General features: G+C 37.6%; 1 protein-coding gene across 1 annotated transcript; it reads right to left on the reverse strand.

Moving 5' to 3' along the window:
- Positions 1–254: 254 nt before the first annotated feature.
- SPO11 (SPO11 initiator of meiotic double stranded breaks) lies at positions 255–12,581 on the reverse strand. The gene is made up of 14 exons (XM_053992931.1): positions 12,513–12,581; positions 11,793–11,937; positions 9,611–9,724; positions 7,132–7,220; positions 6,461–6,527; positions 6,146–6,254; positions 5,469–5,555; positions 4,132–4,168; positions 3,799–3,908; positions 2,814–2,913; positions 2,275–2,312; positions 1,531–1,607; positions 1,223–1,334; positions 255–971 (listed from the first exon to the last, which is right to left on the reverse strand). The coding sequence occupies exons 2-14, from the start codon at positions 11,888–11,890 to the stop codon at positions 852–854; spliced, it is 1,158 nt and encodes a 385-aa protein (XP_053848906.1). The 5' UTR covers positions 11,891–11,937; positions 12,513–12,581; the 3' UTR covers positions 255–851.
- Positions 12,582–14,905: the final 2,324 nt, after the last annotated feature.

Consider the following 14,905-nt stretch of genomic DNA (forward strand, 5'->3'; position numbering starts at 1 on the left):
TCATTCAAGTTTGATACTGATGGAACAGCTGTAAAAAAACCCCAACTAAATAAATCTACTGAAAATACCATGCTGATGGCTGTGGAGATCAATTTTGGAGGCATTTTCTATGCAGTCAATCTGACTCCCTCACATAAAAATTAATGTACACTTTAATCACCACAGCTTTCTGCTTGTCTTTACTGTTTTACAGCCAACAAAATAAATAAAATGAACAAGCGTTTCTGTTATGATGTGTATTATTAACAGGATTATTTATTAAATTCTTAATCAGTAACATCCACTTTCTTATTTGTTCATTGAACACAAATAATAGTTTGATTGCTGAAACATTTGTAGCTGCTTGAGATACACAGTAATCAGGAATTATTTCTGGCTTTTAGGTCCAAATTTACAGTGAACACAAAACCCCACAATGCTGTGCCTAAAATAATTTCCAAAAAGAGGTACATATAATAAATTCTTAAGCAAGTCTTTCCCTCCATTCAAATACAAAAACCTTGGTACAGCATCAAGCAGTGCTTTAAGATAGAAGGCAAAACAATTCTTGGATATGTTTTTGAACTTCACATTTTTCTGGCCAGAAAGGACATATTTCATTATCTTTTCTATGTGCACTATTACATATAGCACTGTTTCACAGCAGAAACCACAGAATGGAAGTAGCAGTAGACCACAAAAATCATAATTACTCTTATAGTTTGAACAAAGAAAAAGAGAATATTATACTCTAGGTACAGAGATAAAGAAATTGAACAAGAAACTGACAGATACTCCTGTGTACTTCTTTATCTTAAGTGTAGTTAAATTAAATCAATATATAGAAATACATTTCATTTGCAGAGCAGCACTCATAACCATCCACCAAACTGCAGTTTGTTTGGTAAATAGACTCTGGACAGGTAATCTGACGAGACAGAAGTTAAAACTTGAATTTCAGCCTTCAGTTTAGATGCTGCCATAATTTCCAGCTAAAAGAGGGAAAAAAAAAAAAAAAGAGGAAAAATTAATGTGTGTAGGAAGTTAAGTAAGAAAATTCCATCCACTCATTGTATGTGCATGTAGAGCTGTAAAGTGGTTCAGAGAGACATTCCAAGCTTTCTCAATCTTGCCTTCTTTTAGGGCTACAAAACCTGGCTGGTTCTGCTATCCTAAAAGCTTGTCAGATACAGGATCTGTCCTGTGGGGAGTAAGAAATTGAAAACAGTAGGTTTATACAAACCTCTTTTTTCCACAGTGGCTGACAAGCAATGTAAGGTCTCTTTTGAATACTTGCTAACTTATTTTCATCTTGCTTTGTAAATGGAATCAAGGCATCTTTGCATATGTTTAATCTGTAAAGAAAATAAAATTCTTACATTTTCTCACACACTTAAAAATATATTTGTCCATCTTGTTTCCTTATATTAAGCCAAAATGATGCAAGGAAAGAGTAATGGATTTAAATAGATTTTTGTGCAGTAAGTCAGCCTGCATTTCCTGTCTGTGAAGCAGAAGGATACTTCTGTTTCTTCTGGGGAAATAACTCACCTCTCGAGATCAGATGGAAGGAGACCAAGCCACTTGACAGAGGGAACAGTGAGATGATGGGCCTCAAAGGACATTGACTAAAATAGGAAAGGTCAGCTATAACATTCAGTGATCTGTGGTTTAACTTGGGATGTTCTTTTTCCATTTCTCTCCTGAACATTCACCCATCTGCTCCTGCCCTCTGCCTTCACCTATATGCTCCCACCTTCCATGATGTGCTTCCATACCTTGTCTGTAGCCATGTAACATGATAATACTTCCTTGTTCCTCTTGTTCCTCTTTACTTCTTCCATAATGTTGCACACTAACACAAGTATCCCTAAGCAAATTCTCAGTCCAGAATAAAATCTTTACCAACACAACATTATTTTGTGGAGAATCACCCATGTCACATTTAGGTTCTCCTCCTCCCAAGGCCCCTCCAGCCTTTGTTCCTCTTCTAAGGCAGAAACAAATCCAAATGGTGAACCCTTTTCTATTTGGACTGTCTGAAAACTGCCTGTGCAGCAGAGAAAAACCGTGAAATATGGTTAAATGAAACACCTGGCATTACTATCCAGTTTCTTTTCGTTGCAGGAAAAAACTGTTTCTGCAGACACACAAGGCCTAAAAATCACCTCTTTGTGTTGAAACAAAATGGTAAAAGGCAGCACCCATTCTGACAGAGGCTGTAGCATTTCATGCATTCCAGCTTCCAGGATGGGCTACAAAACAATGTGTTTGAAGAGGAAAAAATATACTCACCACAGATCCATATTTGTAGACGCACATTATTTCTACACCTGGGTTGCAGAATAGCAAAAGTCAAGTGTCTGTCTGCACAAAGGGCATGCTTAAGGAGACTGTTTAAAAAATCAGTTTCATGGCACAACAGTTATGGCTTTATGATTAGTGAGGTTTTTATGGTTTACATATATTTTTAGATTATGTCAAAACAATCAGAATCTCAGCATGTCACCTTCATGTAGTTAAATGTTTTACACTATCTGTGTTCAGTCCATTCAAACCCAAGGGTAATCAGCTCTTTTACACATTGCCCAATATTTCTTATTGAAAGTGTCTGTCTTTATCCTGTGTTATTCATATCTCTTAATACTATTTCTTTAAGCAGCTGCTTCTCACTTTGCAGTAGTCTCCCCCATTTCAGATGGGATCGATGTAGATAGATCACCTTCTGAATGTGTCGGATTTCTGAGCTCTCAGAACCCTCCCATAAGAGTGAGAAAAGACATTCTAAACAAATTTTGCTTTCCTTTTATGCCTTTGAGCCTCTACAGATTTACCATGTGGATCTGCATCCATAAGGGTGAAAATAGGAATTTGAAAAGAATCCCACAGCTTCCTGACCAAAAGTCGTGTATTAAGATCTGGTATGCCTCTTCCCTAAAGAAATAAAAGAAAAGCAGACAGTTTTATATTAACTGAAACAACATCTGGCTACATATGCGTTTACATTTGCCATTTAAAAGCAAACAAACAAACAAAATGCTGGCAGAAACATTTCTCCAGCAGCTGTTTTGCAGGGAAAGTCCTATGCTCCTATTTTGGCTTTGTGCAGAGGGAGAGCCAGGCTGGGAGCAGCTGGGCAGGTGTTCTGGAGTATGGGCACTGCAGGAGCATCAGGCATTCCTCTGTTCAAGGAGTAAATTTGTAAGGTCTGGGAGTTGATACATAGATGTAGCCTGGTGTCTGCATAGGCTGGTGTAAGAAGGCCACTTTTTTATCTTAACCTAATATTTATGGCACTAATGGAACAATATAAAACAAGTTCTTGCTATGGCTGACTGAAGCTGGACTATTTGTGGCATAGCATAGTAGAAGTGCTTATCTCTCTTAGGAATGGCAAAATGTTTTTTCCTCCTTGTATGCATATTTCATTTACACATTCCTGTTAATTCCCCTGGCTCCACAGCTCTTTCAGTACTGTCCAAAATCAACCAATTCTCTTTCATTTGGGTTTGCAAAACCTCAGGTCTTGAAGGACAAAAGGTCATGGAAGAGCTGAGCCTTTCTGAGACTGAGCAGCAACTTTGCAGCAGCACAGGAAGCTGATAAGCTACCAAGCTCTAAGGAGATGTTTGGAGGAAATAAGTATTTAGAACATGTATTTCATAGTTCTATGAGGATAATTAAATTTTAAAAAATATTGTTAAATATGTTTCCTATTAATTTTATGATGGCCTTTTGCCCAAGTTTGAGCCGCTCTACAATGCTAAAGTATTCCTTAAATTAGGTGTAGCTGGAGGATATGAAATACAAGGTGCATACCGTGATCATGATACATGGGGACACTTTATTGAAGAAGTTGTCATCCAGGAGTCTCTGGAAAGTTGCATCTTTTTCTACAATTAATATAAATTTGGCATGTGAGGTTAAATCTTTTGTGTTAAGGCCAGCTGTGCGTAAAATGATCCATCACACCAATCAATTAAAACTAACTGCTCTAAAATACCTGTTCTGCAGCCAAGAGCAGTGATCATGACTCAATTTCAGAGCCAACAAGGAAAGCAAAAATTACCAGAACGTTGTTTAACTTGGAATATTTCTTGTTTTTACTTTCTTTTTTTCAATCTATGATTAGAGTTCTTGCTCAAAGGATACTTTTAATTCCTTGAACATTAGATGGCACAGTGACTGCCTAAAACAACAAAAATGAGATTTATCATTTTAAATAAAGAAAATTATATATTTTAAAATAACAACATTAGGTAATGAAGGACACGATTTCATCCTGAAACCACCATCCTCCTCTATATGCAAGATCAGTTCTGACATTTTCACCTCTTTACAAGTGCATTCATATGCACTATTGTGTAGTGGTCTAGGAGTCCCCTGTCATAACAAGATGCTTTTCAAAAGTATTTGTGCCACTGTTGCAGAAAATTGTTCATCCTATGGGCATGATGGAGATAACAATACCCTGATTAATGTTTTATCTGTGTTAGCTAGGAAAAAAAGTCTGCTTGGTGTGAAGATTGCAAATTTAATACAGACTTAAAACATTTAAACATTCCTTTTGTAAGACCATTAAATTCATTCTTTTACTGGCCTCTAACCTGATTTTATGAGCATTTTGGAGCAACTGCTTGAAGACGTGGTGATGTTTACTTTACATCTTCAGTTAGGATTGGCTGAATCTGGCAAGCATATGGATGAGAAAACAGGAACTGGGGGAAGAACTTGGTCAAAGAGAATGTATATATGGAAGTGTGTGGTCTGTTTTAACTCCTGACCGTAAATCACCCCAGTGCCAGGCTGAAACAACTCAGCAAATAAAAATATGGAGATCAGTAACAGGGGACTTAATGCTTACAAACAAACTGTAATGAGCAGCTAAGGTTACCCTTCAATTTTGAAATGACCAACTGAGGCTTACAATGAACATATTTTTCAGAAAATTGTGACAGTAGTCAGCAAGTCTGAGTTTTATTTCTGCTTTCTTTCTCTACACTGCTGTAGAAAATCTTTCAGGACTAGGCCAGTTGAATTGCCTCCCCTTAAACCAATTTTGACTTGTTTTCTCTCTCTGCCAGAATTCAATCTGCTGTGACAGAAATGTTCTATGTTCAGAGTGCCCAGGATTTTTTGCTTCAGGAGCACTCATTTGACAAAACACTGTAATATAAAGCCTAAGATATGTAATATATACACCTTCCTCTGCAAGGATCCCATGGCAGAAGGTAGTGCTAAAAACCATATCCAAAGATTTATTCCTGGTGGGTCCAGCTCAGAATTATAATACGGAGTCTTAGCTCTAGAATTACCAATTCAGTTAAGCAATATTTTCATCTGTTTTATTCACCCAGGTTGTAATGCCTCAATTTGTCACAAGCAGAGGTTTTTGTAATAAATGTACACTGTAACCTGACCTACAAGGAGTGCAGGTTATCTTGTACAGGCAGATGCTATGGATTGTGTTTGTGGTTTATAATACATACTGTTGCACTGCAGGTACAATTCACTTTTGTACCATCTTCCTCAGTGTAACTTAAATTACCAGCAACAAAACCTTTAGTTGTAGACAGCTGGAAAAAATAAAAGTTGTACAGAGTAAATGGGAAGTTACTGTACTGCACAGATAAAACAAGAAATCTCTGAGAATTCCCACTGGTACTAAGCAGTGGTTCACTGCCATCAGCCTTTTAAACACTAAGCAATGTTTTGTCCTCATGGACATAAAGACTTACAAGAAATAATTTTATGTATGAAGGAACCCTTGCAAGATATGAGTCAATTTGACAGGTAGTTACATTTCTGATGTATTTTAAATTTTCATTTAACCCCCAAATTATCAATTCATTTGAGTAGAAACTTGTAAACAGGTGTCTTGCACGCTGAAGTTTAAGCACTGCCTTCTCTAGATGATAACAAAAGCTCCTGTGATTTTAGCTGGCAGTTTGTCCCAAACCCTTTGGAAAAAGCAAACTCAATGAATTTTTTGTGAAGAAAAAAATCTTTTGAATGCACAATAACTAGGTTTCATTAGCACCAATGAGACTTTTATTTTAACTATTTAATTCTAGCTAACAACTTTTTGTGATATTTCCCTTTGCAGTTTAGTCAGTTTAATGATATTTGGAAATAATGATAAAAATACTGATAAGAAGCCACTTACCACATGAAGACTTCTGCGGGGTATCTTAAGCATGCAAGAAATGTCATTGATTATTTGGTCCACAACACTTTGGCTACCAAACAGTAGAGTATCTGAATAATATATATCTCTATCAAGACAAAATATTGTATTTGTAATTATAATACTGAAACAGCTGCAGGCTCATGAGAATTTTATAAAGAACATGGTTAACCAGATAAACCTAAAGCATTCTATGTACAGGAATCCTGCAGGTTTGTATCCTACAGGCTGATTTTCACAACAACATACTTAAAACACAGCTTTATCTGAAATTGCAGAAATTGACTCCATTACCTTTTAGTTGCATAAGTGTTGCTCTGCACCATCTTATAGATCATTGATAATATTTTGAGCATCAGAGCTGAAAAAAAAAATACATTTTACAAAATATTCTATCCATTTTCAGAAATGTATATACAATAATTTATCTTTATATAAGACCATATTTGTGTCCCATAAATAAAAGTTTGAAATGTACTGTGAAAATACAGAGAGATTGTACTATTCAATAGACTCATTAATTTCTAGCATAATGAGAAAAAATATGAGGGGGTTAAGTGAGGGAATGTATGCACTTATGTCCAGGCCAAGAAATGAAATGACTGAGTTAGAAAAAGAAATGAGCTTATTGTCTGTATTCCAAGATTCCTTTCCTGGCCAGCTTTTTGAAGAAGGGTGATGTTTTTATATTAAGACACACTGAATATGCCTTTAGTTGATATCCATTAAGGGAAGGGAGAAACTCTAAGAATATTGTATTAATTTCACTGTCACTCACTATAATTTAATAGAGGAAAAAATAGAAAAGCTGAAAGGCTGATCATAGTATCAGCTTATGTCAGCCACACACTTCCAAATTGTAGTGCACAATATTTTATGTTTTTTATGTTTCTTTAAGAACTTGGGAACTAAGGGGAAAAAAAGAAAAACCCAAGCACTCCACTTTGGACTTCTTTTTAACTTACCAAATCTTCTTGCTGATTGAGGGCAGTCACTTCTTATTTGTTTTGTAGTACAAGCTGGTATCATCTGTAGACCTACAGAATCTTTAAATCTGACATAATGCAAACAAACACAATAAACTGCAAACTCCCTGAGTACAAGTGACTTGTTCTCTGCAAGGTAACTCAGACTCAGGAACTCCTTTCCTATGATCAAACACAGCAGTGCTATTTTCAGACTCAGCACAGAAACTGTCAGCTTGGGTGGGCTTGGGGTAGCCAAAGGAAAAAGACAGCAAAGAGTTTCTCAGGAAGATGGTTCAAGGCTGAATTAAAGTATAAAGTAGATAAGTTTCCAGACAGAAATAGAAGTATTTTATACATGTTTAGAACTGTTAATGTATCAGCATCAGTAATTACATAGTATGAAAACAAAGGAAGAAATAAGAAGAAAAAATCTGAGTCATTATTAAAATAAAAATCGTCTGACACCAGTGACTTCCTGATGCAGACTGTATGAAAATTTGTTACTATTTCAGAATACAATAATGCTATCTAAATTATGTCCTTAAATTATTATCAAGATAACTTAATTGCATTCTGTTATTAAGTGTTGGAAACAAAAAGAGGGTGTATCCTGCTCTCTAAACAGTTGTTTAACCTAAACGAGCTCCAGTATTTCATGCTTCACCATTTCACATCTGAAGGCACACATTTCACCAAAAGAATCAATTATTTTCTTAAGGACACTTCATTATTTTACTTTAATTTAATTTAGTGCCTTATGATCCTGCCTTTAAAGCATTCTTTTTCATTTCAGATTTTCATAGGTACATTTTAAAAGTGCTGGTGGTTTAATGGCTATAATTCTATCCCAAACCAGATCATGTTTCCAAATCCGTTTGTCCGAGGTTTTGCTCCGTGCGTCCTTTGGGTGGCAGAGCGCACACGCTGCACAAATCTATCGGGACAGCCCGGTGCAGCATCTGCCTGCCAGCTTTAAAGCAACTTTATTGCCTTTGTGTTGCAACATTTTAAAGTTATTTGTGCTTTTCGCTTGCCTGCTCCCAACATTGTAACTGAAAAGGAGAAAAGCTGTAATCAAGACTCCCCTGAATTACTCTCAGGTTAAACCTGGATCATTCCCATTCTGCCCAGGTCTGTTCTTACTCCAGCGGGGTAGTTTTCCATAAGAGATATCTGAGATTACACTTCTCCACCAGAAAGAATGATTCTGCTCTTTTTGATAAGATTGATGACTCTTATTTTTAACATACTGTGATCTTAACTCGTTTTAATTTGAACATTTTCCCCCATATGTGTTCAGATGGTAACTAACAGCTCACATTTGTTTTTCTAACATGGAATGCCATTTCCCCAAAGACTGCCAAAAATTGCAAAACTTCGTAAGAGTATTTTAATTTTACAAACATCTGAGTGAAACATTTTTGTCAAACTATCAAGACACAAAACATTAAATTCCCTGGAACCTACAAGCTTTTTAGTTAACTGATTACCTTCAGGCCCCTCAGGTTTTTTGATTGGCAGAAGTTTATTGTTCTCATTAAATGAGTATTCCACCAGAGTGTTATGCCTGGAAAGTTTGCTGTGCTTCCTCAATCTTAAATGTTTGTAATGTGTCCATGTACAAGCACCTCTGTAATCTTATCAATCTGAATATCCTTTAACCTGCTGATGTCCAAAGCTCTTACAAGGCCCGAGCCAGATTTGTGTCTTCCCTTATTCTTTTGCTATTGTATTGTAGAAATCAGCTAATCTCTCAGGTTTGATGATTTTCAGTTTAAATGAACTCCTTGGAAAAATACTGTTCCACAATCAACTTCTACAAATCACAGAATGTGCTATAAAGGAGGACAGGTTTCTTTTTCTCTGATCCTGTCTAGGTCAGCTGGCAAAAGATCTGAAATTCAGCTAATGTACTGGAAACTTGGTTTGCTTTATTTTGCTGGTAGTGAACTTAGCACACAGGTAAGACACAGCAGGGAGAGATGAGATGCATCTTCTCTGAAGAATAAAAGGATAAATTCATCACTACCATTTTAAGAAATATGATACCATGAGGAAAAGCAGAAGAAAAGAAAGTAGGAAGCACTCAAAGAGTTTGAAGAACAGAATTGCCAGTAATTTCTTCCAGCCTAAACCAGGTTTTTTCACTCTAACACAATGTATCATTTCTGGTTTCTGCTGCTTCCAGAAAAGGATTGTTTATAGGACCTCCCTTTCCTCTCCAACCCCTATTACAGTAGTTTTACATTTCCCTTTGTGCTGTGGTCTGCTATTACTTAATACATGATGATGCCTGTTCAGAGTGGTTACTAAGCATTACTTTTTATTCGTCCATTACTTTAAAAAATTATTTCTTGATTCTAATGCTGATAGAATGATTATGTATGATTAACTTTTCTGGAAGTTACATAATCCAATTAATATTCACAGCATTTATATTAATAGAAGGCAGGACTTTTAAATATGTACTACTTACTCTATGTTCCTCCAGTCTGTTCTGTTAGCCACTGTGAGAACAGGTGCTTTTTTTTGGGCCAGGCTTTGAAGTACACCTTGGATAACATTTTCTATTGCTTCAAGAACTTCAGAACTGAAACAAAGAGAATAGATGACACAGATCATATAATAAAATCTAGTTCTACTTTAAGTTTTATCAACTATCCCCACTCTTACAAAAATCATGTGAGCCAAAACTGCTTACAGCATACTTTAGGTTCAGAAATGTGGAGGAACACTTCCATTTTTTAATTTTGTTTTGCTCAGTTTCCCTAATACCTTTGCCTTTCCATTGCAAATGCATGAATAGAGGACACAATTTAAAGTGTATTTCTGTTCAATCCTGTAACCATCAAATTTTTCACCAGCTGAACTTCTAGACCAACTGGCTGGTTTGTGACTAATGATTAATGCTTTACTATAAATGAGGTAATATTGGCTTTGGCCATGATTTTGGCAAAGTTGTTTTTAAATGCTATAAATTTAAAAAGTGTTCAAGACTACAAATACTTCCTGTTGTAACCATTGCACATTAACCTTTTGATCTGCTGCCCTGAACTAACTGCTAAGGATTTTAATTACATGAAGGCTCAGTCTCAACAGACACACCATGGAAAGAATCAAATCTGTATCTTTCACCTAAAAAGACAAAGTAGCCCTGCAGCAGATCCCTTACAGTAAAACTCCAGGCTGGTTTGAATGTTATGACAGATGCTTTTTATTTTCATAAGCAATCTGACTCCAGCATTTCAGCTGTCATTAAAATTACAAGTGTACTCTGCACTATCCTAAGTCTAGGTAGGAATTAAAGAATTCATGGAACTTATTTTAGCTCAAAGTTTTATCAGCGAAGTCCAATTCTGTCATTAAGTAATATACAGGGAAAAGATGAGTCAATACCAGTGCATGCCACACAAAATGAATTATCTCAAATCAGCAAGAATGATTTTTAAAGTTAAGCAGAGTCTCCTTAAACAATAATGAGCTGTCATTAAAGCTCCCTTCTATCAGCTGAATATGTTTCTTGCATTTTGTAGCTCAGCTTCCACACTCTCTCCACTTTGCTGAAACTAGATTATAATTTTTTAAAGCAATTTTAAGTTCCAGAAGAACAAGAATTAGTGTTGAAGACAATAAAAATCTGTATGGGCAGATGGATGAAAGGACAGATAGGTAGGAATTCTAAATCATATCATTACTTTGATACTGATAATATTTTACTTATTCATTTTATTCTGTCCACTGTAACTATCTTAATAACCCAGATGTATTTCAGAGTTTGCTGCAGAATTTGCAAGTCCAGGTTTGTGTTCCAATCCCAAATTCCCCTTTTGCTAGCCAACAGAAATTGGAAATGTAATATGTAAAATGCAAAATAGGAGGAAGAGGACAGGAAGTCTCCGTGTACCCCCTGCTGATATTCTGTCTCTTTTTGCAGAGATTATCTGAATTTTAATAAGCAAACATATGACACTGGCCAAGTATGCCTACTTAAAATTCACTGTGGTTTAGTTAACAATGACATCTGAGCAGAGAAAGGGAAGGTGCTGCACAGCTCGCAGGGTTTGCCTGATCATTTCTAATAGATTGCAGCAGAGTGGATACTTGTTTCTGTATAGAAGGAGAACAGATCTTCTACATAAATGGCACAAAATATTAATATTATAGCACCTTCAGCAAGCTAACAAGATACACAAAAGAAACAGTTACAAACAAAAATCTGCAATGTAAGAAACTAACACACTCCAAAACGTAGACCTGTGTATCACTGAAGTCATGAGCCAGAGACCAAGAAATCTCTAAATAATAATGTCAATAATATCCTTTTATTTTTAAAATACCTTCATGATACTCCCAGGCTGTTCTAGCTGCTGAGGCTGATGTACTGAGTGCAGAAAGACTCTTTAAAAATTGTCAAGGGTTTTTTGTTGGTGTAATTCAGTAAGCTCATTTTGTCACAGTTTTCTGTATTTCTGTAGCCACAGACTTTTTGGAGAGGTCTGAGGGAATGAAGATGCTGTTGGCAATCCAAGACCTCATTTGTTTTTGTATTGGATTATGGTTTTGCTTCAGCATGAGCCTGTTTGGTGCAATAGTGTCCAACCTACTTGAGCATTACCACAGAAAGATAGTGGAGGTGCTATTTTTTACATTTTTTTTACCTGGGGACATGGCTCTCCTGACCAGACAGACTTGTTTCCCTGAAGCTGGCCTTGTTCCCAGCTGGAGTTTCAGTGGAACACAGACCATGCTTCTCCATTAAAGCTGGTGCAGGTCAGTTCAGCTTCTCTGGATAGGGAAGAAGCCCTGTTAAAAAGAGACAAAAAGAGGCTATCACAGAAATTGGAAGTGGCTCCTCTGCTTCCTGGATGGAAAACACATGACCTGAGCTCAGACCACAGGATCATAGAGAAAAGGCAGAAATTTGCTGTAGAAACCAAAGTCAAGGTTTTTCCACCCCTCCTGACTGACCAGCTGAGGGCTTCTCCCTCCCCTTATAATGAGCAGGAGCTGGCACACCCTATCCTGACCATGTGAGGGCTTTTTCCACCCACCCTGCCTGACTGAGGGCTTTTCCTGACCAACTTAGAGCTTCTCCCACCCTTCCAGACCAACCAAGGGCTTTTCCTTCTCTTCCCAACCAACCAAGGGATTCTCCCACTCTTCGTAATTGACCAAGGACTTTTCTTGCCATTCCAGAATGACCAAGGGCCGCTTCTGACCTTTCTGACCAGCTGAGGGCTTTTCCTACCCTGACTGACCAGCTGAGGCTTTTCCCGCCCTTTCTGACCAGCTGAGGGCTTTCCCTACCCCGACTGACCATCTGAGAGGTTTTCCCACTCTTCTTAACCTACCAATGGTTTTTCCCCACCCTTCCTGACCTGCTGAGGCCTTTTCCCTCCTCTCCTGACTGGCCAAGGGCTGGAGTTGGCGCCTGAGGGCTTTTCCCGCCCTTTTCTGACTGACAGGCGGCGGCCCCGCCCACCCTGCCAGGCCATGGCCGCCGCTGGCCCTCAGGCCCATCCGTGGAGCTGATGTTTGACCACAAACTCCACAGCACCGCGGTTTCTGGAATAAACCCAACCAGGCTGGCTCGGAAGTGGCCAAACAGCTGACCAGTACCTTTCTCATCCAGCCATTTCCCTCTTCCCATGTTCTCAAATGTCTGTTCCTGGCTGGCGGGAAGCTGAGGGGCATGGAACTCCAGTGCGGCTCCAGCTGTTGAAAAATCCACGTCCTTCCCCAAAGTGGAATTCAACTTCTACTGAAGTAGCACAAAATCTTTAATTCAACTTCTACAGAAGTTGAATTAAAGATTTTGTGCTACTTTTTATCGTTTGCCTTCAGCATTCCCAAGGTTTACGACAGTCCTGCGATACGTTGTCAATTCTTTCTCAGTACGCTGTTAAAATCTTGTATTCTGAACAAACAATAAACCCCAATTCTAAGGAATCATGAATCACTGGCTTCCAGAGAAGCTGAAATTTAAGAAAAGAATGCTAAATTTTGTAAGGGTTATGGCTGAACTGGGATTGTTGTTGTTCCTGTGGCATCCCCGGCCAGAGGGCAGCGCTGCACAATGGGTGACACAGGCAGACACAGACGGTGAATTTGGGAAGAAACCCCACACATTATGAGTATTTTGGTGCATTTCACCTTTAGATGTTTGGCTTTTCCTACAAAAAATCCTGTCTGTCACTTCAGAATGGTTAAATTCATGGTGATTGCAAAGAGAAAATGCAGCACTCCTGGGAATCCTGCAGAGGAGCAGCCCCAGGTACTCCTTGGCACTCTCTGGTTCTGCAGTGCTTTTGTGTGCAGAGCTCAGGGCTCCTGCCCCATCAGCTCCGTGGCAAAAAAAAAAAAAAAACCAATAACACAAACTTTAACTGCTCCTACCTTTGCAGTTATCATATGCCAAGTTGTATTTTCAACTCATAACTATGTCATCATAATTGATTCCTCATTAGACGTCTCACTGAGAGTGCTAGAAGTTACTTAGGAGATAAATATCTTAAGGCTTATCCTTTCTAGGGAAAAATTTTCAAAGCTCACTGATGATAACATCATGTTTAGTGCACAGCAGTCAGCAGTACTGGAAGCTGTGCTCAATCCAGTTCACAGCCAACAGCATTTCAAACGTGGTGATGCTTAGACTTGTTAGCAAGTTAGATGATGTAGTTTTTAAAATGTTGCTCCATTAGCTACTGACACTGAACCTTTCTTCTTTGGTACTCGTATGAGTGAGCAATCCAAGTCCAGCCTGGGTAGGTAATTAAAAAATCCATGCATTGATTTATTCAAGGAAATCCTCAGGCTATGATGATATGAGCACAAGGTGCTTCAATTAACAGGGAAGCCAAAGAAAGGGGAAATAATAAACTGAAATTTTCAGAGCTTTCATCTTAAGTCTTTGGCCTTTAGGTATCTTGAGATCATTCCGGAAATATTTATGTAAAATCTCTGTAGCTCTTTCCAACAACTCTACATCAAAAACAACAGAATTATTTTGATATGGAACTGCCAAAATTATACCATGCCCCAGCAACAGATTGCAAAAAAAACTAAATACACCAACTTAGGAGAAGCCAATTTAGCTACTTACTTCTTCTTCACAGCATCAAACAGCAATCATAAAAAACCCCAACTAAAATACTTAGTGTTTATATCTAAGTCAACAAAAACAAGTAACAATAACAAAATTTTCCGTGCTTCCAATTTAACACTGCACACATATATGTAAATATAAATATCTCTAACCAGATAAATTGGTATCCACAACATGATAAGTAAATGAGCTACAATCATGAAATGGACTAGCAGATTATTTTTCTAGAGTCCTCTTTCTTTTTTTATTTTCCCTTTTTAAAACCTTCTTTTCAAAAAACCTACCAAAATTAAATTCCAAATGTCGACTGCATATGTTAAAAAAATTATAGAAATACGCATCTATACATTTATAGATAAATGTGCATAAATACATACTCTAATATGTATTTATATACTTTTTTTTTAATGTGTGTAAGAAGGAAAATTACCAGGAAAGCAAATGAGGAACCATTTTTAAATGTTAAGATGGGAAGGAAGAAGAGAAGGCGGCAGTGGAGGGATGCAGCTCTCTTGTCCAGCCTCTACCACGCTGTGCAGTAGATGGCACCACAGGTGCCAGAGAAAGTGTCACCACTCAGAAACTGTTAAATTTAACACTGTGATGAAACAGGAGCAACACCCATCGCCTGCCAATTACTTGGAAAGTTATTGATCTATTTCTAAT

The sequence above is a fragment of the Vidua macroura genome, chromosome 17 (assembly GCF_024509145.1).
Source record: "Vidua macroura isolate BioBank_ID:100142 chromosome 17, ASM2450914v1, whole genome shotgun sequence".
NCBI lineage: Eukaryota > Metazoa > Chordata > Aves > Passeriformes > Viduidae > Vidua > Vidua macroura.